This window comes from Sarcophilus harrisii, chromosome X, assembly GCF_902635505.1.
Source record: "Sarcophilus harrisii chromosome X, mSarHar1.11, whole genome shotgun sequence".
Lineage (NCBI taxonomy): Eukaryota > Metazoa > Chordata > Mammalia > Dasyuromorphia > Dasyuridae > Sarcophilus > Sarcophilus harrisii.
Window position 1 is genome coordinate 78,561,210 of NC_045432.1, and position 27,989 is coordinate 78,589,198.

Below are 27,989 nucleotides of genomic sequence, written 5' to 3' on the forward strand. Positions count from 1 at the left end.
TGCCCAGCATGGATGAGAGCTGTTGCCTTACGGAGGACTCTCTATGTTTCCTGCTGTTCTATACAAGATTTCCCCATATTTCCAATTGATATAGTCTCAGGAAGATCTATACAGGCATTTGTGCAGAATTTCTAGCTGGGATTCTCTGGAGCCCCACTATGTTTTTGGGAATTGGTATATGATGGAGGAACCCCTAGAGTGCACTAATTATTTCTCTCCAATTCCCGCTTTTGTGATGCTGTTTCCCTAGAGAGGAGCCCCAGTATGTCCATAAGTGTCTCCCCTTGCTTGGCTTTAGAGCTGGGCTTTTAGGAAGGGGCTGCTTCTAAGGCTACCCAGAAGTCACTCGCCATGTCCTGGAGCTGTCTTTGGAGGAAGGTCCCCTGCTGGGCAGCTGAAGGCCGCCACTGCATCCTGTGAAAATTATGCCCATGTTTGTAACGTGTCCCCTTCTCTTGTCCCTCCAGAGCCCTTCCCACACCCATCACAATGGCTAAGATCTAGCCTAGGAGGGAGAACCTCTGCTGGGCTGCTTCACTTACCCCCTTCCTCAAGCCAAGTGTCAGTCAGCTTCTTTGACTAGGGAGGATTACCTGTTCTGTTGAATGTTTCCCAGGTTTTCCAAAGAATTTGTCTGAGGGAGACCTTTGAATATAGGGAAAATTTTGAGTTGTGATGCTCTGGTCCCTCAAATTGTAGATGAGAACTAGCTTAGTATCCAGCTATCACTGTTTCCCTGGGGAGGAATTCTTTTATTTACTAAGTGACTCTGTCTGCCATGGATGAGAGCCTTTGCTTTACGGAGGACTCTCTATGTTTGTCCATGTTCTGGAGCTTTCCAGAAACAGGAATCCCTGCTGTCGTACAGATGATTTCATCTTCCAATTGATATTTTCTGAGGAAGGTCTATGTAGAGATCTTTGTGGATAATTTTCAGCTGGGCTTCTCTGGAACCCCAGAATGTTGATGAGAATTGGTATTTGTAAGTATTTCTCTCCAACTCTCCCTTTCCCGATGCTGTTTCCCCAAGGAGGAGCCTCAGTATTTCCCTAAGTGTTTCCACTTGTTTGTCTTTAGAGCTGGGCTTTTAGGGAGGCCCACATTTGGGGGTACACAGAAATCACTCACCATGTCCTGGAGTTGTCTTGGGAGGAGGACCCCCTGCTGTGCAGATGAAGGCTGCCAATGTTCCCTCTGAAAATTAGCCCCATGTTAGTCAGGAGACCCCTGGTCTTGTCTTTCAAGATCCCTTTGCACACCCACCAAAATGGCTAAGAGATTAAAGGAATTACAGTGGGCAATGAGGAAACCAAATTATCACTCTTTGCAGATGATGTGATGATATACTTGGAGAACCCCAGAGATTCTACTAAAAAGGTATTAGAAAAAATTCAGAATTTTAGAAAAGTTGCAGGATACAAAATAAATCCCCATAAATCCTCAGCATTTTTATACATCACCAATAAAATCCAACAGCAAGAGATACAAAGAGAAATTCCATTCAGAATAACTGTCGACGGCATAAAACTTTTGGGAATCCATCTACCAAAGGAAAGTCAGGAATTATGTGAGCAACATTACAAAACACTTTTCACACAAATAAAGTCAGACTTAAATAATTGGAAAAATATGAAGTGCTCTTGGATACGTCAAGTGAATATAATCAAGATGACAATACTCCCTAAACTAATCTATTTATTTAGTACTAAACCAATGAGAATTCCAAGAAAATATTTTGATGATCTAGAAAAAATAACAACAAAATTCATATGAAATAATAAAAGGTGGAGAATCTCAAGGGAATAAATGAAAAAAAATCAAATGAAGGTGGCCTTGCTGAACCTAATCTAAAACTATATTATAAAGCAGCAGTCACCAAAAGCATTTGGTTCTGGCTAAGAAATAGATTAGTTGATCAGGGGAATACGTTAGGTTCACAAGACAGAATAGTCAACTAGAGCAATCTAGTGTTCGACAAACCCAAAGATCCCAATTTTGAGATAAGAATTCATTATTTGACAAAAACTGCTGGGAAAACTGGAAATTAATATGTAGAAATTAGGCATGATCCACACTTAAAACCATACACCAAGATAAGATCAAAATAGGTCCATGATTTATCCATAAAGAACGGGAGGCCAACATTTAGGGCTACACAGAAATCACTCACCATGTCCTGGAGCTGTCTTTGGAAAAGGACCCACTGCTGTGCAGCTGAAGAACACCACCGCACCCTCTGCAAATCAGGCCCATGTTGGTAAGGAGACCCCTGGTCTTGACCCTCCAGATCCCTTCCCACATCCACCACAATGGCTAAGACCTAGCTTTGAGGGAGAAGCCCTGGTGTTCTGCTTCAGCTCCTCCCCCCTGCTCAGACCCATCATTGCTTAGGTTTTCTGACTATGGGGAATTACCTGCTGTTCTGTTGCATGTTTCCCAGCTGTTTCAAAGGTTTATTCCCAGGGAGACCTGAGGCGACATATGCAGGAAGAACTGTCAGCTCTGGTGCTCTTGGTACTGAAATTGTAGATGAGAACTTGTTTTCTATGGGATCACCTGGGCAGCTAAGGGTTCCCCCCCAATACAGCTTTCCTGGGGAGGACCGTTGTTATTTTCCTAAGCATCTGCCCCTGTTAGGGGTGCCAGCAGTTGCTTTGGGGACGACTCCCCTCCTTCCTGTACAGGAATCACTGTCAGTGCTAGGGATCTTTCTGTATCAGGAGGATGCTCTGCTGTACAGGTGAGGGAACTTGGCCATGACCTGTGGTAAATTGCATTATTGTCATTGTACCTCTGGATCCTGTCCCCTTCCCTAGGGAGAGCCCCTGCTGTGCTCCTTCTTTTTGACTAAGAGGAAGACCTTTGCATACACACACACACACACACACAGAACACATATAGTCATATATTTCTATATACATTTGGAGGGAGAGGGAGAGAATTTTGAGCACTGATGCTCTGGACCCCAAATTATAAGTAGGGAAGACTCCCTGAAGTGCATTTAAGATTTCCCTGTGGAGAACCCCGGCTATTTTCCTGAACATTTCCTCCCGCCAGGGAAGAGTGTTGTTGCTTTAGGGAGGACTTTTCTTTGTGCTGCACAGTAATCACTGTCAATGTTCTGGAGCTTCTGTGTAAGAAGGATGCCATTCTGTGTAGTAGACCGCCAGGAACTCTGGGAACAAGACCTATATTGGAAGGGAGACCCCTTGTCATGTCCCTCCAGATCCCTTCTCCTCCCCCACCACAATGGATTCAAGCTGGCTGAGTAGGGAGAACCCCTGCTGTGCTGCTCATGGAGGCTCCAGTGTGGACTGGGTTACTTTAGACTGGAGGACTCCCTGCTGTTCTACAGAAGATTTCCCTGAATTCCTAATTGAGATATTCCGAGGAAGAGTTTTACACAGGCATTTGTGGAGAATTTCCAGGTGGGGATCTCTAGACCTCTACAATGTTAATGAGAACTGGCATGTGATGGAAGAAACCCTAGACTGCATTAAGTTTTTCTCTGCAACTCTCCCTTTCCCGATCCAGTTTCCCTAGGGAGAAGCCCTATTATTACTCTAAGAGTTTCCCCTTGCTGGCCTTGAGAGCTGGTGTTTTAGGGAGGACATTTAGGGCTACACAGAAATCACTCACCATGTCCTGGAGCTGTCTTTGGAAGAGAACCCAGTGCTGTGCAGCTGAAGAACGCCGCCACACCCTCTGAAAATTAGGCCTGTGTTGGTGAGGAGACCCCTGCTCTTGTCCCTCCAGATCACTTCCCACACCCACCACAGTGGCTAAGATGTAGGATGGGAGGGAGATCCCTGCTGGGCTGCTTCACTTATCCCTTTCATCAAGCCAAGTGTGAGTTGGCTTCTTTAACTAGGGAGGATTATCTGTGCTATTGATTGTCTCCCAGGTTTTCCAAAGAAATTTTATAAGGGAGACATATGCAGGTGAATATAGGGAACATTTTGAGCTGTGATGCTCTGGACCCTGAAATTGATGGAACCCATTCGGGGCTTTCCTGATAGAAGGAATCCCTGCTGTTCTACCAAAGATTTCCCCATTATTCCAGTTGATATATTCTGAGGAAGGACTGTGTAGAGATATGTGTGGAGAATTTCCCCCTGGGGTTCTCTGGAGTTCCAGAATATTGATGAGAATTGGTATATGATGGAGGAACCCCTAGAGTGCAACTCTCCCTTTCCCAATGGTGTTTCCCTAGGGAGGAGCCCCAGTATTTCTCTAATTGTCTCCCATTGCTCATCTTGAGAGAAGGGGTTTTAGAAAGTGCTATATTTAGCACTACTCAGAAATTACTCACCATGTCCTGGAGCGTCTTGGGAGGAGGACCCCCGGCTGTGCAGATGAAGGCCGCCATGGCACCCTCTGAAAATTAGGGTTATGTTGGTAAGGCAGCCCCTGCTCTTATCTCTCCAGACCCCCTCAACAGCCAACACAATGGCTAAAATCTAGATTGGGAGGGAGACCCCTGCTGGGCTGTGTCACTTACCCCTTCATCCAGACAAGTGTCAGTTAGCTTTTTTGACTAAGGAGGATTACCTGTTCCCTTGAATTTTTACCAGGTTTTCCAATCCATTTCTCTGAGGGAGACCTATGCATAGAAACATAGGGACAATTTTGAGGGTTGCCGTTATGGACCCTCAAATTGTAGATGAGAACTCACTTAGTAAGGAGGACCCCCCACTGGGCAGCTGAGATTTTTTTTCCCCCAACACACTATTTCCTTAGATGTCTCTGCCCACCATGGAGGAGAACTGTTGCTTTAGGGAGGACTCTCTATGTTTGTCCATGTTCTGGAGCTTTCCTTATAAGAGGACCCCTGCTGTTCTACACAAGACTTCCAATATTTGTAAATGATATATTCTGAGGAAGGTCCAAACAGGCATTTGTGGAGATTTTCCAGCTGGATTCTCTGGAACCCTGCAGTGTTGATGAAAATTGGTATGTGATGGAAGAACCCCTAGAGTGCAGCCAAGTATCTCTCTCCAAATCTCCCTATCCCGATGCTGTTTCTTTAGCGAGGAGCCCCAGTATTTCCCTAAGGGTCTCCCCATGTTAGGGGTTTACGGAGGGGATCTTTTAGGGCTACACAGAAATTACTAACCTTGTCCTGGAGCTGTCTTGGAGGAGGATGCCCTGCTGTGCAGTTGTGGGTTTTCTACTGCACCCTCTGAAAATTAGGTCTCTGTTGGTAAGGAGACCCTTAGTTTTTTCCCTGAGGATGCCTTCCCACCCCCACCACAATGGCTAAGTCTGGCTTGGTGGAGAGAACCCCTGTTCGTCTCCTTCAGCTCTTCCCTTCCTGAAGCCAAGTGTCAGTTAGCTTCTTTGACTAGGGAGGATTACCTGTTCTACTGAATATTTCCCAGGTTTTCCAATCCATTTCTCTGAGGGAGACCTATGAAGATGAATACAGGGAAAATTTTGGGGTGTGATGCTCTGGACCCTGACATTTTGGATGAAAAGTGTCTTAGTATTCAGCTAAGGGTTTTCCCTAAACACACTGTTTCCATGGGGAGGAATTCTGTTATTTTGCTAAGTGTCTCTGCCTGCCATGGATGAGAGCTGTTGCTTTAGGGAGGACTCTCTATGTTTGTCCATCTTCTGGAGCTTTCCTTATAGGAGGAATCCCTGCTGTTGTATAGAATATTTCCCCATATTTCCAAGTGATATATTCTGAGGAAGTTTTGTATAGAGAGATTTGTGGAGAATTTCCATCTGAGGTTCTCTGGAACCCTACAATGTTTTTGGAAATTGTTATATGATGGAGGAATTCCTAGAGTGCAGCCAAGTATCTCTCTCCAACTCTCCCTTTCCCGATGCTGTTTCCTTAGGGAGGAGCCTCAGTATTTCCCTAAGTGTCTCCCTTTGCTCATCTTCTTAACTGTACTTTTAGGGAGGGCTACATTTAGGGCTACAGAGAAATCCCTCACCATGTCCTGGAGCTGTTTTCGGAGGAGGACCTCCTGCTGTACAGATGAAGGCTGCCAAGGCACCCTCTGAAAATTAGACCGTGTTAGTAAGGAGACCCCTGGTCTTGTCTTTCAAGATCCCTTTTCACACCTACCAAAATGACTAAGAGATTAAAGGAATTAGAGTAGGCAATGAGAAAACCAAACTATCGCTCTTTGCAGATAATGTGATGATATATGTAGAGAACCCCAGAGATTCTACTAAAAGCTATTAGAAATGATCCATATCATTAGCATAGTTGCAGGATACAAAATAAACCCCATAAATCCTCAGCATTTTTATACATCACCAACAAAATCCAACAGCAAGAGATACAAAGAGGAATTCCATTCAAAATAACTGTCGCCAGCATAAAATATGTGGGAATCCATCGACTAAAGGAAAGTCACGAATTATATGAGAAAAATGACAAAACACTTTCAACACAAATAAAGTCAGACTTAAATAATTGGGAAAATATAAAGTGCTCTTGGATCGGCCCAGCGAATATAATCAAGATGACAATACTCCCTAAACTAATCTATTTATTTAGTGCTATACCAATCAGACTCCCAAGAAACTATTTTAATGATCTAGAAAAAATAACAACAAAATTCATATGGAATAATAAAAGGTCGAGAATCTCAAGGGAATATATGTAAAAAAAAATCAAATGAAGGTGGCCTAGCTGTGCCTCATCTAAAAGTATATTATAAAGCAGCAGTCACCAAAACCATTTGGTATTGGCTAAGAAATAGGCTAACTGATCAGGGGAACAAGCTAGGTTTACAAGACAGAATAGTCAACTATAACAATCTAGTGTTTGACAAACACAAAGAACTCAACTTTTAGGAAAAGAATTCATTATTTGACAAAAAATGCTGGGAAAACTGGAAATTAGCACGGCAGAAATTGGGCACGGACCCACACTTAACACCGTATACCAAGATAAGATCAAAATGGGTCCATGATTAAGCCATAAAGAAGGGGAGGCCCACATTTAGGGCTACACAGAAATCACTCACGATGTCCTGGAGGTGTCTTTGGAAAAGGACCCCCCTACTGTGCAGGTGAAGTACGCCATCACACCCTCTGCAAATTAGGCCTTTGTTGGTAAGGAGACTCCTGCTCTTGTCCCTCCAGATCCCTTCTTTCACCCTCCACAATGGCTAAGATCTAGCTTGGTGGGAGACCCCTACTGGGCTGCTTCACTTTATTCCCCCTGCTCAGACCCAACATTGCTCATCTTCTTTGATTATGGAGAATTACCTGCTGTTCTGCTGAAGCTTTCCCAGCTGTTTCAAAGGGTTATTCCGAGGGAGATCTGAGGCAATATATGCAGGGAGAACTGTGAGCTCTGGTGCTCCTGGTACTGAAATTACAGATGAGTGCTGGTTTAGTGTGGAAGGACCCCTGCTATATGCCTAATGGTTCCCCCTCAATGTATTTTTTCCCTGGGGAGGACCCCTGTTATTTTCTTAAGCATCTGCCCCTGTTAGGGGTGCCATCAGTTGCTTTCAGGAGGACTCTCCTCCTTGCTGCACTGGAAACTCCCAATATTCAGGAGCTTCCTGTAGGAGGAGGATCCCAGGTAAGCAGCTGAGGGGACTGGCCAGGAACTCTGGGAACGAGACCTATAAGGTAAGGGAGAACCCTCATTGTATCATCTGAATCTCTGCCCCCTTACCCACCACAATTGATACAAGCTGGCTGAGCAGGGAGAACCCATGGTGCACTGATTGGGGGAGGCTTCCAGGGAGGAGTGGCTTACTTTAGATGGGAGGTCTCCCTGCTGTTCTAAGTATTTCCCTGTATTTCTAATAAATATATATTGTGGAAGAGCCATTCAGAGATATATTGGGAGAATGTATGGCTGGGATGCTCTGGAAGCCCTCAGTATTGAGGAGAATTGGTATAATGAGGAGGATGCTCTCAAGGGCAGCTAAGCATTTCTCTCAGACTGTTTCCAGATTCTGTTTCCCTAGGGAGGAGTTTTGTTCTTTCTCTAACAGTCTCCCACTGCTAGACATGAGAGCTGGGCTCTAAGGGAGGGCGTCCTTTAGTTCTACCCAGAAATCACTCACCATGTCCTGGAGCTGTCTTTGGAGGAGGACCCTCTGCTATGTAGATGAAGGCCGCCATGGCACCCTCTGAAAATTAGGCCTGTGTTGGTAAGGAGACTCCTGTTCTTGTCCCTCAAGATCCCTTCCCACATGTACCACAATGGCTAAGATCTGGCTTGGGAGGGAGACCCCTACATATCTGCTTCAGTTCTTACCTTAGTCAAGCCAAGTGTCAGTTAGCTTCTTTGACTCTGGAGGATTACCTGATCTCTTGAATGTTTACCAGGTTTTCCAGTCAATTTATCTGAGGGAGAGTTTTGAAGATGAATAGAGGGAAAATTTTTGGCCGTGATCCTCTGGACCCTGAAATTTCAGATGAAAAGTGTCTTAGTATTCAGTTAAGGGTTTTCCCTAAATACACTCTTTCTGTGGGGAGGAATTCCATAATTTTCCCAAGTGTCACTTCCGGTCATGGATGAGAGCTGTTGCTTTAGGGAGGACTCTCTATGTTTGTCCATGTTCCGGAGATTTCCATAGAGGAGGACTCCTGCTGTTCTATAGAAGATTTCCCCATATTTGTAATTGATATATTCTGAGGAAAATCTATACACGCATTTGTGGAGAATTTCCAGCTGCGGTTCTGTGGAACCATACAATGTTTTTGAGAATTGGTATATGATGGAGGAACCCCTACAGTGCAGTAAGTATTTCTCTCCAACTCTCCCTTGCCTGATATTGTTTCCCTAGGGAGGAGCCCCTGTATTTCCTTAATTGTCTCCCCTTGCTTGCTTTTAGATCGGGCTTTTAGGGAGGGCTGCCTTTAGTGCTACACAGAAATCACTCACCATGTCCTGGAGCTGGGTTTGGAGGAAGGTCCCCTGCTGGGCAGCTGAAGGCCGCCACTGCATCCTGTGAAAATTATGCCCATGTTTGTAACGTGTCCCCTTCTCTTGTCCCTCCAGATCCCTTCCCACACCCATCACAATGGCTAAGATCTAGCTTAGGAGGGAGACCCCTGCAGGGCTGCTTCACTTACCCACTTCCTCAAGCCAAGTGTCAGTTATCTTCTTTGACTAGGCAGGATTACCTGTTCTATTGAATGATTCCCAGGTTTTCCAATCCATGCGTCTGAGGGAGACCTGTGCAGATAAATATAGGGAAAGCTTTGAGCTGTGATGCTCTGAGCCCTCAAATTCTAGATGAGAAGTGACTTAGTATCGAGGACCCCCTGCTGTGCAGCTAAGGGTTTTTCTCCCAAGACACACTTTCCTCAGCGAGGAATTTTGTTATTTTCCTAAGTGTCTCTTCCAGTCATGGATGACCTGTTGTTTTAGGGAGGACTCTCTATGTTTGTTCATGTTCACTAGCTTTCCTTATAAGAGGACCCCCTGCTGTTCTCTATAAGATTTCCCCATATTTGTCATTGATATATTGTGAGGAAGATCCAGACATGAATTTGTGGGGAATTTCCAGCTGGGGTTCTCTGGAAACCCACAGTGTTGATGAGAATTGGTATGTGATGGAAGAAACCCTAGAGTACAGCCAAGTATTTCTCTCCAAATCTCCCTTTCCCGATGCAGTTTCCTTAGGGAGGAGCCCCAGTATTTCCCTAAGGATCTCCCCCTGTTAGCCATGAGAGCTGGGGTTTTAGTGAGAGGGTCTTTTAGGCCTACACAGAAATCACTCTCCATGTCCTGGAGCTGTCTTTGGCGGATGACCCCCTGCTGTGCAGATCAAGGCTGCCAAAGTTCCCTTTGAAAATTAGCCCCATGTTAGTCAGGAGACCCCTGGACTTGTCTTTTGAGATACCTTTTCACACCCACCACAATGGCTAAGAGATTAAAGGAATTAGAGTGGGGAAAGAGGAAACCAAATATCACTTTTTGCAGATGATGTGATGATATACTTAGAGAGCCCCAGAGATTGTACTAAAAAGGTATTAGAAATAATTCATAACGTTAGCAAAGTTGCAGGATACAAAATAAACCCCCCAAAATCCTCAGCATTTTTATACATCACCAACAAAATCCAACAGCAAGAGATACAAAGAGGAATTCCATTCAAAATAACTGTAGACAGCATAAAATACTTGGTAATCCATCTACCAAAGGAAAGTCAGGAATTATATGAGCAAAATGACAAAAAACTTTCCACACAAATAAAGTCAGACTTAAATAATTGGGAAAATATGAAGTGCTCTTGGATAGGCCGAGCGAATATAATCAAGATGACAATACTCCCTAAACTAATCTATTTATTTAGTGCTAAACCAATCCGACTCCCAAGAAACTATTTTAATGATCTACAAAAAATAACAACAAAATTCATATGGAATAATAAAAGGTGGAGAATCTCAAGGGAATAAATGAAAAAAAAATCAAATGAAGGTGACCCAGCTGTACCTGATCTAAAACTATATTATAAAGCAGCCATCACCAAAACCATTTGGTATTGGCTAAGAAATAGATCAGTTGCTCAGTGGAACAAGTTAGGTTCACAAGACAGAATACACAACTATAGCAATTTAGTGTTTGACAAACCCATCGATCCCAACTTTTGGGATAAGAATTCATTATTTGACAAAAACTGCTGGGAAAACTGGAAATTAATATGGCAGAAATTAGGCATGGACCCACACTTAACACCATATACCAAGATAGGATCAAAATGGGTCCATGATTTAGGCATAAAGAAGGGGAGGCCCACATTTAGGGCTATACAGAAATCACTCACCATGTCCTGGAGCTCTCTTTGGAGGAGTACCCCCTGTAGTGCAGCTGAAGGCCACCAAGGTACCCTCTGCAAATTAGGCCTGTGTTGGTACGGAGATCCTTGCTCTTGTCCCTCCAGATCCCTTCCCACCCCACGACAATGGCTAAGATCTAGCTTGGAACGGAGACCCCTGCTGGGCTGCTTCACTTACCCCCTTCCTCAAGCCAAGTGTCAGTCACCTTCTTTGACTAGGGAGGATTACCTGTTCTGTTGAATGTTTCCCAGGTTTTCCAAAGAATTTGTCTGAGGGAGACCTTTGAATATAGGGAAAATTTTGAGCTGTGATGCTCTGGACCCTCAAATTGTAGATGAGAACTAGCTTAGTATCCAGCTAACACTGTTTCCCTGGGGAGGAATTCTGTTATTTACTAAGTGACTCTGTCTGCCATGGATGAGAGCCTTTGCTTTACGGAGGACTCTCTATGTTTGTCCATGTTCGGGAGCTTTCCATAATGGAGGAATCCCTGCTATTCTACAGATGATTTCCTCATATTTGTAATTGATATATTCTGAGGAAGATCTATACAGGCATTTGTGGAGAATTTCCAGCTGGGATCTCTAGACCTCCACAATGTTGATGAGAACTGGTATATGATGGAAGAAACCCTAGAGTGCAGAAAGTTTTTCTCTGCAACTTTCTCTTTCCCAATCCAGGTTCCCTAGGGAGAATCCCTGTTATTTCTCTAAGAGTTTCCCCTTGCTGGCCTTGAGAGCTGGTGTTTTAGGGAGGACTTTTAGGGCTACATAGAAACCACTCACCGTGTCCTGGAGCTGTCTTTGGAGGAGGACCCCCTGCTGTGCAGATGAAGGCCGCCCAAGGCACCCTCTGAAAATTAGCCCTGTGTTAGTAAAGAGACCCCTGGTTTTGTCTTTTGAGATCCCTTTTCACACCCACCAAAATGGCTAAGAGATTAAAGGAATTAGAGTGGGCAATGAGGAAACCAAACTATCACTGTTTGCAGATGATATGATGGTATACTTAGAGAGCCCAAGAGATTCTATTAAAAAGTTATTAGAAATAATTCATAAAGTTAGCAAAGTTGCAGGATACAAAATAAACCACCCAAAATCCTCAGCATTTTTATACATCACCAACAAAATCCAACAGCAAGAGATACAAAGAGAAATTCCATTCAGAATAACTGTCGACAGCATAAAATACTTGGGAATCCATCTACCAAAGGAAAGTCAGGAATTATATGAGCAAAATGACAAAAAACTTTCCACACAAAGTCAGACTGAAATAACTGGGAAAATATTAAGTGCTCTTGGATAGGCCGAGCGAATATAATCAAGATGACAATACTCCCTAAACTAATCTATTTATTTAGTGCTAAACAAAACCGACTCCCAAGAAACTATTTTAATGATCTAGAAAAAATAACAACAAAATTCATATAAAATAATAAAAGGTCAAGAATCTCAAAGGAATAAATGAAAAAAAAATCAAATGAAGTTGGCCTAACTGTACCTGATCTAAAACTATATTATAAAGCAGCAGTTACCAAAACCACTTGGTATTGGCCAAGAAATAGACTAACTGATCCGTGGAACAAGCTAGGTTCAGAAGACAGAATAGTCAATGACTATAAGCAATGTAGTGTTTGACAAACCCAAAGATCCCAACTTTTAGGATAAGAATTAATTATTTGACAAAAACTGCTGGGAAAACTGGAAATTAGTATGGCAGAAATTGGGCACGGACCCACACTTAACACCATACACGAAGGTAAGATCAAAATGGGTCCATGATTTAGGCATAAAGAACAGGAGGCCCACATTTAGGGCTACACAGAAATCACTCACGATGTCCTGGAGCTGTCTTTGGAAGAGAACCCAGTGCTGTTCAGCCCTCTGCGCCCTCTGAAAATTAGGCTTGTGTTGGTGAGGAGACCCCTGCTCTTTTCCCTCCATATCCCTTCCCACACCCAAAACAGTGCCTAAGATGTAACTTGGGAGGAAGACCCCTGCTGGGCTGCTTCACTTATCCCTTTCATCAAGCCAAGTGTGTGTTAGCTTCTTTGACTATGGAGGATTACCTGTTCTATTGATGCTTTCCCAGGTTATCCAGGTTTTCTAGGTTTTCCAATTCATGTGTACTGAGGGAGACCTGTGCAGGTGAATAAAGGGAAAATTTTGAGCTTTGATGCTCTGGACCCTCAAATGGTAGATGAGAACTGGCTTAGTGTGGAGGATCCCTTGCTGTTCTATAGAATATTTCGCCATATTTCTCATTGATATATTCCGAGGAAGGTCTATACAGGCATTTGAGGAGAATTTCCAGCTGGGATTCTCTGGAACTCTCCAGTATTAATGAAAATTGGTATGTGATGGAGGACTCCCTAGATCCCAGTAAGTATTTTCTCCAACTTGCCCTTTCCCAATGCTCTTTCCCTTGGGAGGACCCCCATTATTTCCCTAAAAGGTTCCCCTTGCCGGCCTTGAGAGATGGGGTTTTAGGGAGGGGCTGCTTTTTGGTCTACAGAGAAATCATTTACCATGTTCTGGAGCTGTCTTGGAGAAAGACCCCCTGCTGGGCTGGTTCATTTACCCCCTTCCTCAAGCCAAGTGTCAGTCAGCTTCTTTGCCTATGGAGGATTACCTGTTCTATTGATGGTTTCCAGGTCTTCCAATCCATGTGTCTGAGGTAGACCTATGCACATGAAAATAGGGAAAATTTTGAGCTGTGATGCTCTGGACCCTGAAATTGTAGATGAGAACTGGCTTAGTATCGAGGACCCCCTGCTGTTGTACATCAGATTTCCCCATATTTCCAATTGATATATTCTCAGGAAGGTCTATATAGAGACATTTCTAGAGAATTTCCATCTGAGCTTCTCAGGAACTCTAGAATTTTGATGAGAATTGGTATATGACCAATCAGAGTCCCAAAAAACTATTTTAATGACCTAGAAAAAATAACAAAAAAATTCATATGGAAAAAGAAAAGGTCAAGAATTTCAAGGGAATTAATGAAAAAAAAATCAAATGAAGGTGGCTTAGCTGTACCAGATCTAAAATTATATTATAGAGCAGCAGTTACCAAAACTATTTGGTATTGGCTAAGGAATAGATTAGTTGATCAGTGGAATAGATTAGGTTCAAGGGATAAAGCAATCAACAAATATAGCAACCTAGTCTTTGACAAACCCAAAGACCCCAGCTTTTGGGATAAGAACTTACTGTTTGATAAAAATTGCTGGGAAAATTGGAAACTAATATGGCAGAAACTAGGCATTGATCCATACTTAACACCATACACCAAGATAAGGTCAAAATGGGTTCATGACCTAGGCATAAAGAATGAAAGTATTAATAAATTAGAGGAACACAGGATAGTTTACCTCTCAGACCTGTGGAAGGGGAAGGTCTTTATGACCAAAGAAGAACTAGAGATCATTACTGATCACAAAATAGAAAATTTCGATTATACCAAACTGAAAAGTTTTTTGTACAAACAAAACTAATGCAGACAAGATTAGAACGGAAGCAATAAACTGGGAAAATATTTTTACATTCAAAGGTTCTGATAAAGGCCTCATTTCCAAAATATATAGAGAATTAACTCTAATTTATAAAAAATCAAGCCATTCTCCAATTGAAAAATGGTCAAAGGATATGAACAGACAATTCTCAGATGAAGAAATTGAAACTATTTCTAGTCATATGAAAAGATGCTCCAAGTCATTACTAATCAGAGAAATGCAAATTAAGACAACTCTAAGATACTCACTACACACCTGTCAGATTGGCTAAGATGACAGGAAAAAATAATGATGATTGTTGGAGGGATGCGGAAAACTGGGACATTGATGCAGTGTTGGTGGAGTTGTGAACGAATCCAACCATTTTGGAGAGTAGTTTGGAACTATGCTCAAAAAGTTATCAAACTGTGCATACCCTTTGATCCAGCAGTTGTACTACTGGGATTATATCCCAAAGAGATTATAAAGAAGGGAAAGGGACCTGTATGTGCATGAATGTTTGTGGCAGCCCTTTTTGTAGTGGCTAAAAACTGGAAACTGAATGGATGTCCATTGGTTGGAGAATGGCTGAATAAATTGTGGTATAAGAATATTATGGAATATTACTGTTCTGTAAGAAATGACCAACGGGATGATTTCAGAAAGGCCTGGAGAGACTTACACGAACTGATGCTGAGTGAAATGAGCAGGACCAGGAGATCATTATATACTTCAACAACAATACGATATGATGACCAGTTCTGATGGATCAGGCCATCCTCAGCAACGAGATCAACCAAATCATTTCCAATGGAGCAGTAATGAACTGAACCAGCTATGGCCAGAAAAAGAACTCTGGGAGATGACTAAAAACCATTACATTGAATTCTCAATCCCTATATTTATGCACACATGCATTTTGATTTCCTTCACAAGCTAATTGTACAATATTTCAGAGTCTGATTCTTTTTGTACAGCAAAATAACGGTTTGGTCATGTATACTTATTGTGTATATAATTTATATTTTAATGTATTTAACATCTACTGGTCATCCTGTCATCTGGGGGAGGGGGTGGGGGGGTAAGAGGTAAAAAATTGGAACAAGAGGTTTGGCAATTGTTAATTCTGTAAAGTTATCCATGGATATATCCTGTAAATAAAAGGCTATTAAATAAAAAAAAAAAGAGAATTGGTATATGATGGAGGAACTCTTAGAGTGCAGTAAATATTTCTCTCAACTCTCCTTTTCCTGATGCTGTTTCCTAGGAGAGAGCCCCAGTATTTCCCTAAGTGTCTCCCTAGCTAGTCTTGAGAGCTGGGGTTGTAGGGAGGGCTGCATTTGGGGCTACACAGAAATCACTCACCTTGTCCTGGAGCTGCAGGAACCTGCAAATCAGGCCTGTATTGGTAAGGAGCCCCATGGTCTTGTCCCTCCAGATCCCTTCCCACACCCACCACAATGGCCAAGATCTAGCTTGGGAGGGAGACCCCTGCTGGGCTGCTTCACTTCATCCCCCTGCTCAAACCCATCATTGCTCAGCTTCTTTGACTATGGAGAATTACCTGCTGTTCTGCTGATGCTTTCCCAGCTGTTTCAAAGGGTTATTCCCAGGGAGACCTGAGGCAATGTATGCAGGGAGAACTGTCAGCTCTGGTGCTCCTGAGACTGAAATTGTAGACAAGAGCTGGTTTAGTGTGGAGGACCCCCTGCTGTGTACCTACTGATTTCCCCAATGTATTTTTCCCTGGGGAGGACCACTGTTATTTTCTTAAGCATCTGCCCCTGTTAGTGGTGCCAGCAGTTGCTTTCGGGAGCACTCTCCTCCTTGCTGCACTGGAATCACGGTCAATATTCTGGAGCTTCCTTTAGAAGGAGGATCCCAGGTATGCAGTTGAGGGGACTGGCCAGGAACTCTGGGAACGAGACCTATAATGGAAGGCAGAACCCTCATTGTATCCTCTGAATCTCTGCCCCATTCTCCACCACAACTGATTCAAGCTGGCTGAGCAGGGAGAGCCCATGGTGCGCTGCTCAGGGAGGCTTCCAGGGAGGATGGGCTTACTTTAGATGGGAGGACTCCCTGCTGTTCTGAGGATTTCCCTGTATTTCTAATAAGTATATATTGTGGAAGAGCCATTCAGAGAATGTATGGCTGGGATGCTCTGGAAGCCCTCAGTATTGAGGAGAATTTGTATAACGAGGAGGATGCCCTCCAGAGCAGCTAAGCATTTCTCTCAGACTGTTTCCAGAAGCTGTTTCCCTAGGGAGGAGTTTTGTTCTTTCCCCAACAGTCTCCTGCTGATAGACATGAGAGCTGTGGTTTCAGGGAGGGTGTCCTTTAGTTCTACACAGAAATCACTTACCATGTCCTGGAGCTCTGTCTTTGGAGGAGGACAACCTGCTGTGCAGCTGAAGGCCGTCACTGCATCTTCTGAAAATTAGGCCTGTGTTGGTAAGGAGACCCATGGTCTTCTATATCCACATCCCTTCCCACACCCACCTCAGTGGCGAAGATCTAGCTTGAGAGGGAGAGCCCTGCTGGGCTGCTTCACTTACCCCTTTCTTCAAGCCAAGTGTCAGCTTCTTTGACTATGGCAGATTACCTGTTCCATTGAATGTTTCCCAAGTTTTCCAATGAATTTGTCTGAGGGAGACCTATGAAGATGAACATAGGGAAAATTTTGAGCTGTGAGGTTCTAGACCCTCAAATTGTAGATGAGAAGTGGCTTAGTATGGAGGACCCACTGCTGTGCAGCTGAGAGGTTTTTTTTTCCCCAGACACTTTTTCCCTGGGGAGGAATTCTGTTCTTTCCCTAATTGTCTCTGTCCCCCATAAATTAGAGCTGTTGCTTTAGGAAGGACTCAATATATTTGTCCATGTTCCGGAGCTTTCCATATAGGAGGACTCCCTGCTGTTCTCTATAAGATTTCCACATATTTGTCATTGATACATTCTGAGGAAGATCTATACAGGAATTTGTGGAGAATTTCCAGCTGGGGATCTCCAGAACTCCACAATGTTGATGAGAATTGGCATATGATGGAAGAAACCCTAGAGTGCAGTAAGTCTTTCTCTCCAACTCTCCTTTTCCTTATGCTGTTTCCCTAGGGAGGAGCCCCAGAATTTCCCTAATGGCTTCCCCTAGCTGGCTTTCAGAGCAGGTGTTTCAGGGAGGGCTACATTTAGGGCTACCTAGAAATCACTCACCATGTCCTGGAGCTGTCTTGGGAGGAGGACCCCCTGCTGTGCAGATGAAGGCTGCCAGTGCACCCTCTGAAAATAAGCTCTGTGTTAGTAAGGAGACCCTTGGTCTTGACTTTTGAGATCCCTCTTCACACCCACCACAATGGCTAAGAGATTAAAGGAATTAGAGTAGGCAATGAGGAAACCAAATATCACTCTTTGCAGATGATGTGATGATATACTTAGAGAGCCCCAGAGATTCTACTAAAAGCTATTAGAAATAATTCATAACTTTAGCAATGTTGCAGGATATAAAATAAATTCCCATAAATCCTCAGCATTTTTATACATCACCAACTAAATCCAACAGCAAGAGATACAAGGAGAAATTCCATTCAAAATAACTGTCGACAGCATAAAATACTTGGGAATCCATCTACCAAAGGAAAGTCAGGAATTATATGAGCAAAATGACAAAAAACTTTCCACACAAATAAAGTCAGAGTTAAATAATTGGGAAAACTATGAAGTGCTCTTGGATAGGCCGAACGAATATAATCAAGATGATGATACTCCCTAAACTAATCTTCTTATTTATTGCTAAACCAATCCGACTCCCAAGAAATATTTTAATGATCTAGAAAGAATAACAACAAAATTCATATGGAATAATAAAAGGTGGAGAATCTCAAGGGAATAAATGAAAAAAAAATCAAATGAAGGTGGCCCAGCTGTATGTGACCTAAAACTATATTATAAAGCAGCGGTCACCAAAACCATTTGGTATTGGCTAAGAAATAGATTAGTTGATCAGTGGAACAGGTTAGGTTCACAAGACAGAATAGTCAACTATAGCAATGTAGTGTTTGACAAACCCAAAGATTCTAACTTTTAGGATAAAAATTCATTATTTTACAAAAACTGCTGGGATAACTGGAAATTAGTACGGCAGAAATTGGGCACGGGCCAACACTTAATGCTGTATACCAAGGTAAGATCAAAATGGGTCCATGATTTAGGCATAAACAAGGGGAGGCCCACATTTAGGGCTACACAGAAATCACTCACCAGGTCATGGAGCTGTCTTTGGAAGAGAACCCCCTGCTGTGCAGCTGAAGAACGCCACTGCACCCTCTGAAAATTAGGCCTGTGTTGGTGAGGAGACCCCTGCTCTTGTCCCTCCATATCCCTTCCCACACGCAACACAATGACTAAGATCTAGCTTGGGAGGGAGACCCCTGCTGGGCTGCTTCATTTATCCCTTTAATCAAGGCAAGTGTCCGTCAGCTTCTTTGACTAGGGAGAATTACCTGTTCGATTGAATGTTTTCCAGGTTTTCCAATCTGTGTGTCTGAGGGAGACCTGTGCAGGTGAGTAGAGGGAAAATTTTGAGCTGTGATGTTCTGGACACTGAAATTCTAGATGAGAACTGGCTGAGTATGGAGGACTCCCTGCTGTGCAACTAAGGGTTTTCCCCAAACCCACTGTTTCCCTGGGAAGGAATTCTGTTATTTCTCCAGGCAGGAATTCTGTTGTTTTCCTAGTGGCTCTCCCTGACATGGAGGAGAGCTTTTGCTTCAGGGAGGACTCTCTATGTTTGTCCATGTTCCGGAGCTTTCCATATACGAGGACTCCCTGCTGTTCTATAGAAGATTTCCCCATATGTGTAATTGATATTTTCTGAGGAAGATCTATACAGGCATTTGTGCAGAATTTCCAGTGGGGATTCTCTGGAACCCCACTATGTTTTTTTGGAATTGTTATATGATGGAGGAATTCCTAGAGTGCAGGTAAGTATTTCCCTCCAATTCTCCCTTTTGTGATGCTGTTTCCCTAAAGAGCCGAGCCCCATTATGTCCGTAAGTGTCTCCCCTTGCTTTACTTTAGAGCTGGGCTTTTAGGTAGGAGTGCATTTAGGGCTACACAGAAATGACTCACCATGTCCTGGAGCTGTCTTTGGAGGAGAACACCCTGTTGTGCACATGAAGGCCACCAAGGCACCCTCTGAAAATTAGCCCTATGTTAGTAAGAAGACCCCTGTTCTTGTCCCTCCAGATCCCTTCCCACACCCATCACAATGGCTAAGATCTAGCTTAGGAGGGAGACCCTTGCTGGGCTACTTCATTTACCCCCTTCCTCAAGCCAAGTGTCAGTCAGCATCTTTGACTATGGAGGATTACCTGTTCTATTGAATGTTTCCCAGGTTTTCTAATGAATTTGTCTGAGGGAGACCTAGGAAGATGAACATAGGGAAAATTTTGAGTTGAGATTCTCTGGACACTTAAATTGGAGATGAGAACTGGCTTAGTGTGGAGGACCCTGCTGTGCAGCTCAGGTTTTCCCCAAGACACCCTTTCCCCAGGGAGGAATTTTATTTCTCCAGGGAGGAATTCTGGTATTTTGTTAAGTGTCTCTACTTGGGCATGGATGAGAGCTGTTTCTTTAGGAAAGACTCTGTATGTTTGTCCATATTCGGGGGCTTTCTGTATATGAGGAATCCCTGCTGTTCTAGAGAAGATTTCCCCATTTTTCCAACTGATATATTCTGAGGGACGTCTGTATAGAGACATGTATGGAGAATTTCCACCTAAGATTCTCGGGAACCACACAATGTTGATGAGAATTGGCATATGATGGAGGAACCTCTAGAGTGCACCTAAGTATTTCTCTCCAACTTTCCCTTTCCTGATGCTGTTTCCCTAGGAAGGAGCCCCACTGTTTCCCTAAATGTCTTCCCTTGCTCGTCTTGAAAGGTGAGCTTTTAGAAAGGGCTGCATTTAGGGATATCCAGAAATCACTCACCATGTCCTGGAGCTGTCTTTGGAGGAGGACCCCCTGCTGTGCAGCTGAAGGCCGTCATTGTATCATCTGAAAATTAGGTCTGTGTCAGTAAGGAGTCCCCTGGTGTTGTCCCTCCAGATCCCTTCACTCACCAACCACAATGGCTAAGATGTAGCTTGGGAGGGAGACCCTTGCTGGGCTGTGTCACTTACCCCTTCATCCAGGCAAGTGTCAGTTAGCTTTTTTGACTAAGGAGGATTACCTGTTCCCTTGAATTTTTACCACGTTTTCCAATCCATTTCTCTGAGGGAGACCTATGCACATGAACATAGGGAAAATTTTGAGGGTTGACATTATGGACCCTCAAATTGTAGATGAGAACTCACTTAGTAAGGAGGATCCCCGCTGGGCAGCTGAGATTTTTTCCCCCAACACACTATTTCCTTAGATGTCTCTGCCCACCATGGAGGAGAACTGTTGCTTTAGGGAGGACTCTCTATGTTTGTCCATGTTCTGGAGCTTTCCTTATAAGAGGACCCCCTGCTGTTCTACACAAGACTTCCCCATATTTGTAATTGATATATTCTGAGGAAGGTCTAAACAGGCATTTGTGGAGAATTTCCAGCTGGGATTCTCTGGAACCCTGCAGTGTTGATGAGAATTGGTACGTGATGGAAGAACCCCTAGAGTGCAGCCAACTATTTCTCTCCAAATCTCCCTTTCCCGATGCTGTTTCCTTAGCAAGGAGCCCCAGTATTTCCCTAAGGGTCTCCCCCTGTTAGGGGTTTAGGGAGGGGGTCTTTTAGGGCTATACAGAAATTACTCACCTTGTCCTGGAGCTGTCTTGGAGGAGGACGCCCTGCTGTGCAGTTGTGGGTTTTTCTACTGCACCCTCTGAAAATTAGGCCTGTGTTGGTAAGGAGACCCCTGGTCTTGTCTCTCCAGATCCTTTCCCACACCCAATACAATGCCTAAGATGTAGCTTGGGAGGGAGACCCCTGCTGGGCTGCTTCAGTTCTTCCCTTAGTCAAGCCAAGTGTCAGTCAGCTTCTTTGACTATGGAGCATTACCTGTTCTCTTGAATGTTTACCAGGTTTTCCAGTCCATATGTTCTGAGAGAGACCTGTGCACATGAACATAGGGAACATTTTGAGCTGTGATGCTCTGGAGCCTCCAATTGTACATGAGAACTGGCTTGTTATGAAGGACCCCCTGCGGTGCAGCTGAGGGTTTTCCCACAACACACTGTTTTCCCAGGGAGGAATTCTGTTATTTTCCTACGTGCCTCTGCCAGCTATAGATTAGAGCTGTTGCTTTAGGGAGAACTCTCTGGGTTTCTTCATATTCAGGAGCTTTACTTATATGAGGAATCCCTGCTGTTCTAATGAAGGTTTGGCCATTTTTCCAATTGATATATTCTGAGGAAGGTCTGTATAGAGACATGTGTGGAGAATTGTCAGCTGGGATTCTCGGGAACCCCACAATGTTGATGAGAATTGGTATATGACGGAGGAACCCCTAGAGTGCAGTAAGTATTTCTCTCCAGCTCTCCCTTTCCCAATGGTGTTTCCCTAGGGAGGAGCCCCAGTATTTCCCTACTGGCTTCCCTTGCTGGCCTTTAGAGGTGGGCTTTTAGAAAGTGCTACATTTAGGGCTACACAGAAATCACTCACCATGTCCTGGAGCTGTGTTTGGAGGAGGATCCCCTGCTGGGCAGCTGAAGGCTGCCACTGCATGCTGTGAAAATTAGGCCCATGTTGGCAAGGAGATCCCTGCTCTTGTCCCTCCAGATCCCTTCCCACATCCACTACAATGGCTAAGATATAGCTTGGGAGGGAGACCCCTGCTGGGCTGCTTCACTTACCCCCATTTCTCAAGCCAAGTGTCACTCAGCTTCTTTGACTAGGCAGGATTACCTGTTCTACTGAATATTTCCCAGGTTTTCCAGTGAATTTCTCTGAGGGAGACATATGCAGATAAATATAGGGAAAATTTGGAGTTGTCATGCTCTGGACCCATAAATTGTAGATAAGAATTCGCTTAGTATGGAGGACGCCCTGCTGTGCAGCTCAGGATTTTCCCCCAAGACACACTTTCCCCAGGGAGGAATTCTGTTATTTTCCTAACTTTCTCTGCCTGCCATGGCTGAGAGCTGTTGCTTTAGGGAGGACTCTCTATGTTTGTCCATATTTGGGAGCTTTCCATATAGGAGGACTCCCTGCTTTTCTACAGATGATTTCCCCATAGTTTCAATTGATATATTCTGAGGAATGTGTATATGGAGACATTTGTGGAGGATTTCCAGCTGGGGTTCTCGGGAACTCTAGAATGTTGATGAGCATTGGTATATGATGGAAGAAACCCTAGAGTGCAGCAAGTATTTCTCTCCCACACTCTGTTTCCCGATGCCCTTTCCCTTGGAAGGGCCCTTATTATTTCCTTAAGTGTCTCCCCATGCTGTCCTTCAGAACTGGGCTTTTAGGGAGGGCATTTAGGTATACCCAGAAATCACTCACCAGGTCCTGGAGCTGTTTTGGGAGGAGGACCCCCTGCTGTGCTGCTTTAAGCCGCCACTGCACCCTCTGCAAATTAGGCCTGTGTTGGTAAGGATACCCCTGGTCTTGTCCCTCCAGATCCCTTCCCACCACAAGGGCTAAGATCCAGCTTGGGAGGGAGACCCCTGCTGGGCTGCTTCAGTTCTTCCCCCTGCTCAGACCCATCATTGCTCAGCTTCTCTGACTATGGGGGATTTCCCAGCTGTTTCAAAGGGTTATTCCCAGGGAGACCTGAGGCAACGTATGCAGGAAGAACTGTGAGCTCTGGTGCTCTTGGTACTGAAATTGTAGATGAGACCTTGTTTACTATGGGATCACCTGGGCAGCTAAAGATTCCCCCAATTCAGCTTCCCTGGGGAGGACCGCTGTTATTTTCTTAAGCATCTACCCCTGTTAGGGATGAGGGCTCTTGCTTTCGGGAGGACTCCCCTCCTTCCTGTACAGGAATCACTGTCAGTGCTGGGGATCTTTCTGTATCAGGGGGATGCCCTGCTGTACAGGTGAGGGAACCTGGCCATGACCTCTGGGAAATTGCCTTATAGTGAAAGGGAGACACCTTGTTATTGTATCTCTGGATCCCTTCCCCTTCCCTGGGGAGAGCCCCTGCTGTGCTCCTTCTTTTTGACTAAGAAGAAGACCTTTGCAGACACACACACACACACACACACACACACACACACACACACAGAAACACATATAGTCATATATTTGTATATACATTTAGAGGGAGAGGGAGAGAATTTTGAGCAGTGATGCTCTGGACCCCAAATTATAAGTAGGGAAGACTCCTGATGTGCATTTGAGGTTCCCCTGTGGAGGACCCCCGCTATTTTCCTGAACATTTCCTCCCGCCAGGGAGGAGTGTTGTTGCTTTAGGGAGGACTTCTCTTTGTGCTGCACAGGAATCACTGTCAATGTTCTGGAGCTTCTGTGTAAGGAGGATGCCATTCTGTGCAGTTGAGAGCCAGGAACTCTGGGAACAAGACCTATATTGGAAGGGAGGCCCCTTGTCAGGTACCTCCGGCTCCCTTCTCTTTCCCCTTCCCTTTCCCCACCACAACGGATTCAAGCTGGATAAGTAGGGAAAACCCCTGCTGTGCTGCTCAGGGAGGCTCCAGTGAAGATTGGGTTACTTTAGACGGGAGGACTCCCTGCTGTTCTCCAGAAGATTTCCCAGAATTCCTACCTGAGATATTCTGAGGAAGATCTATACAGGCATTTGTGGAGAATTTCCAGCTGGGATCTCTAGACCTCCACAATGTTGATGAGAAGTGGCATATGATGGAAGAAACCCTACAGTGCAGAAAGTTTTTCTTTCCAACTCTCCCCAATCCAGGTTCCCTAGGGAGAAGCCCTATTATTTCTCTAAGAATTTCCCCTTGCTGGCCTTGAGAACTGGAGTTTTAGGGAGGACTTTTAGGGCTACACAGAAATCACTCACCATGTCCTGGAGCTGTCTTTGGAGGAAGACCCCCTGCTGGGCAGATGAAGGCCACAAATGCACCCTCTGAAAATTAGCCCCGTGTTAGTCAGGAGACACCTGGTTTTGTCTTTTGAGATCCCTTTTTACACCCACCACAATGGCTAAGAGATTAAAGGAATTAGAGTGGGCAATGAGGAAACTTAAAGAACCCCAGAGATTCAACTAAAAGCTATTAGAAATAATTCATAACTTTAGCAAAGTTGCAGGATACAAAATAAATCCCCATAAATCCTCAGCATTTTTATACATCACCAACAAAATCCAACAGCAAGAGATACAAAGAGAAATTCCATTCAAAATAACTGTCGCCAGCATAAAATAAGTGGGAATCCATCTACCAAAGGAAAGTCAGGAATTATATGAGCAAAATCACAAAAAACTTTCTACAAAAATAAAGTCAGACTTAAATAACTGGAAAAATATGAAGTGCTCTTGGATAGGCCGAGCGAATATAATGAAGATGACGATACTCCCTAAACTAATCTATTTATTTAGTGCTGAACCAATCAGGCTTCCAAAAAACTACTTTAATGATCTAGAAAAAATAACAAAATTCATATGGAATAATAAAAGGTTGTGAATCTCAAGGGAATAAATGCAAAAAAATCAAATGAAGGTGGTCTAGCTATACCTGATCTAAAACTATATCACAAAGCAGCGGTCACCAAAACCATTTGGTACTGGTTAAGAAATAGATTAGTTGATCAGTTGAACAGGTTAGGTTCACAAGATAGAATAGTCAACTATAGCAATCTAGTTTTCCCAAACCGAAAGATCCCAACTTTTGGGATAAGAATTCATTATTTGACAAAAACTGCTAGGAAAAGTGGAAATTAGTATGGTAGAAATTGGGCACAGACCCACACTTAAAGCCCTACACCAAGGTAAGATCAAAATGGGTCCATGATTTAGGCATAAAGAACGGGAGGCCCACATTTAGGACTACACAGAAATCACTCACGAGGTCCTGGAGCTGTCTTTGGAAGAGGACCCACTGCTGTGCAGCTGAAGAACGCCACTGCACCCTCTGAAAATTAGGCCTGTGTTGGTAAGGAGACCCCTGCTCTTGTCCCTCCAGATCACTTCCCACACCCACCACAATGGCTAAGATGTAGATTGGGAGGGAGACCCCTGCTGAGCTGTTTCACTTATTCCTTTCATCAAGCCAAGTGTGAGTTAGCTTGTTTGACTAGGGAGGATTACCTGTTCTCTTGATTTTTAATTTTTTTTATTATTTTTTTTACATGGTGCAATCATGTATTTAGTTTTATTTATTTTTTTTAAATAACTTTTTATTGCCAGAACCCATGCCAGGGTAATTTTTTACAACATTATCCCTTGCACTCACTTCTGTTCCGATTTTTCCCTCCCACCCTCCACCCCCTCCCCCAGATGGCAAGCATTCCTATACATGTTAAATAGGTTACAGTAGATCTTGGATACAATCTATGTGTGCAGAACCGAACAGTTTTCTTGTTGCTCAGGGAGAATAGGATTCAGAAGGTATAAATAAAAGAGGAAGAAGAACAAAAATGCAAGCAGTTTACACTCATTTCCCAGTGTTCTTTCTTTGGGTGTAGCTGATTCTGTCCATCCTTGATCAATTGAAACTACGTTAGATCTTGTCTTTGTTGAAGAAATCCACGTCCATCAGAATACATCCTCATACAGTATCGCTGTTGAGATATATAATGATTTCCTGGTTCTGCTCATTTTGCTCTACCTGTTCTTTTGAATGTTTCCCAAGTTTTCCATTCCATGTGACTGAGGGAGACCTATGCAGGTGAATATAGGGAAAATTTTGAGCTGTGATGCTCTGGACCCCCAAGTTCTACATGAGAACTGGCTTAGTGTGGAGGAGCCCCTGCTGGGCAGCTCAGAATTTCCCCCCAATGCAGAGCTTCTCTTGGGAGGAATTCTGTAATTTTCCTAAATATCTCTGCCTGCCATGGATGAGAGCTGTTGCTTTAGGGAGGACTCTCTCTGTCCATATTTTGGAGCTTTACATATAGGAGGACTCCCTGCTGTTCTACAGAAGATTTCCTCATATTACCAATTGATATATTCTGAGGAAGATCTATACAGGCATTTGTGCAGAATTTCTAGCTGGCATTCTCTGAAACTCCACTATGATATTGGGAATTGGTATATGATGGAGGAATCCCTAGAGCAATGTAAGTATTTCTCTCCATTTCTCCTTTCGTGATGCCTTTTCCCTAGGAAGGAGCTGTAGAATTTCCCTTAGCGTCTCCCCTTGCTCTTTTTGAGAGGGGTTTTTAGGGAGGGCTGCATTTAGGGTTACCCAATAATCACTCACCATGTTCTGGAGCTGTCTTTGGAGGAGGACCCCTGCTGTGCAGCTGAAGGCTGCCAATGCATGCTCTGCAAATTATGAATGTGTTGGTAAGGAGACCCCTGGTCTTGTCTCTCCAGATCCCTTCCCACACCCATCACAATGGCTAAGATCTAGCTTGGGAGGGAGACCCTGCTGGGCTGCTTCACTTACCCCCTTCTTCAAGCCAAGTGTCAGTCAGCTTCTTTGACTATGGAGGATTACCTGTTGTACTTAATGTTTCCCAGGTTTTCCAATCCCTGTGTCTGAGGGAGACCTATGCAGATGAAAAGAGGGAAAATTTTAAGCTGTGTTGCTCTGGATGCTCAAATTGTACATTAGAACTGGCTTAGTGTGGAGGACCCCCTGCTGTGCAGATGAAGGCTGCCAGGGCAACCTCTGCAAGTTAGGCCTTTGTTGGTAAGGAGACCCCTGGTGTTGTCTCTCCAGATCCCTTCCCCCACCCACCACAATGGTTAAGATCGTGCATGGGAGGGAGAACCCCTGTTGGCCTGCTTCACTTACCCCCTTGGTGAGGCTAAGTGTTAGTTAGCTTCTTTGGGGAGGATTACCTGTTCCATTCAAAATTTCCCAGGTTTTCCAATATATGTGTCTCAGGGAGACCTATGGAGATGAACATAGGAAAACTTTGAGCTTTGATGCTCTGCACCCTCAAACTGTCGATGAGAACTGGCTTAGTATCCAGCAAAGGGTTCCCCTCCACAGTGTTCCCTGGGGAGGAAGTGTCTTCTTTCTCTAAGTGTCTCTTCCCGCCATGGATGAGAGCTATGGCTTTAGGGAGGACTCTCTATATTTGTCCATATTTGGGAGCTTTCCACAGAGGCGGAAATCCTGCTGTTCTACATAAGAATTCCCCACATTTCCAACTCATATATTCTAAGGAAGGCCTAGATATAGAGACATTTGTGGAGAATTTCCTTCTGAGGTTCTGTGGAACCCCAGAAGGTTGATGACAATTGGTATATGATGGAGGAACCCCTAGAGTGCAGAAAGTATTTCCCTCCAACTCTCCCTTTCCCAATGCTGTTTCCCTAGGGAGGAGCCCCAGTATTTCCCTAAGTGTTTCCGCTTGTTTGTCTTTAGAGCTGGGCTTTTAGGGAGGCCCACATTTGGAGGTACACAGAAATCACTCACCTTGTTCTGGAGTTGTCTTGGGAAGAGTATCCCTGCTGTGCAGATGAAGGCTGCCAGTGCACCCTCTGAAAATTAGCCACGTGTTAATCAGGAGACCCCTGGTTTTGTCTTTTGAGGTCCCTTTTCACACCCACCAAAATGGCTAAGAGATGAAAGGAATTAGAGTGGGCAATGAGGAAACCAAATACCACTCGTTGCAGATGATATGATGGCATGCTTAGAGAGCCCCAGAGA

The 27,989-nt window shown here is 44.0% G+C and overlaps 1 protein-coding gene across 1 annotated transcript; it reads right to left on the bottom strand.

Annotated features, from left to right (window-relative positions):
- Positions 1–308: 308 nt before the first annotated feature.
- Positions 309–27,970, bottom strand: LOC116420367. The gene is made up of 14 exons (XM_031945081.1): positions 27,756–27,970; positions 11,002–11,053; positions 8,873–8,936; positions 8,049–8,390; positions 7,234–7,336; positions 6,990–7,056; positions 5,359–5,410; positions 5,117–5,182; positions 4,552–4,603; positions 4,313–4,377; positions 3,640–3,705; positions 1,129–1,194; positions 594–645; positions 309–414 (listed from the first exon to the last, which is right to left on the bottom strand). Exons 4-14 carry the CDS (start codon positions 8,104–8,106, stop codon positions 309–311), a joined length of 753 nt encoding a protein of 250 aa, XP_031800941.1. The 5' UTR covers positions 8,107–8,390; positions 8,873–8,936; positions 11,002–11,053; positions 27,756–27,970.
- Between the last annotated feature and the right edge of the window lie 19 nt (positions 27,971–27,989).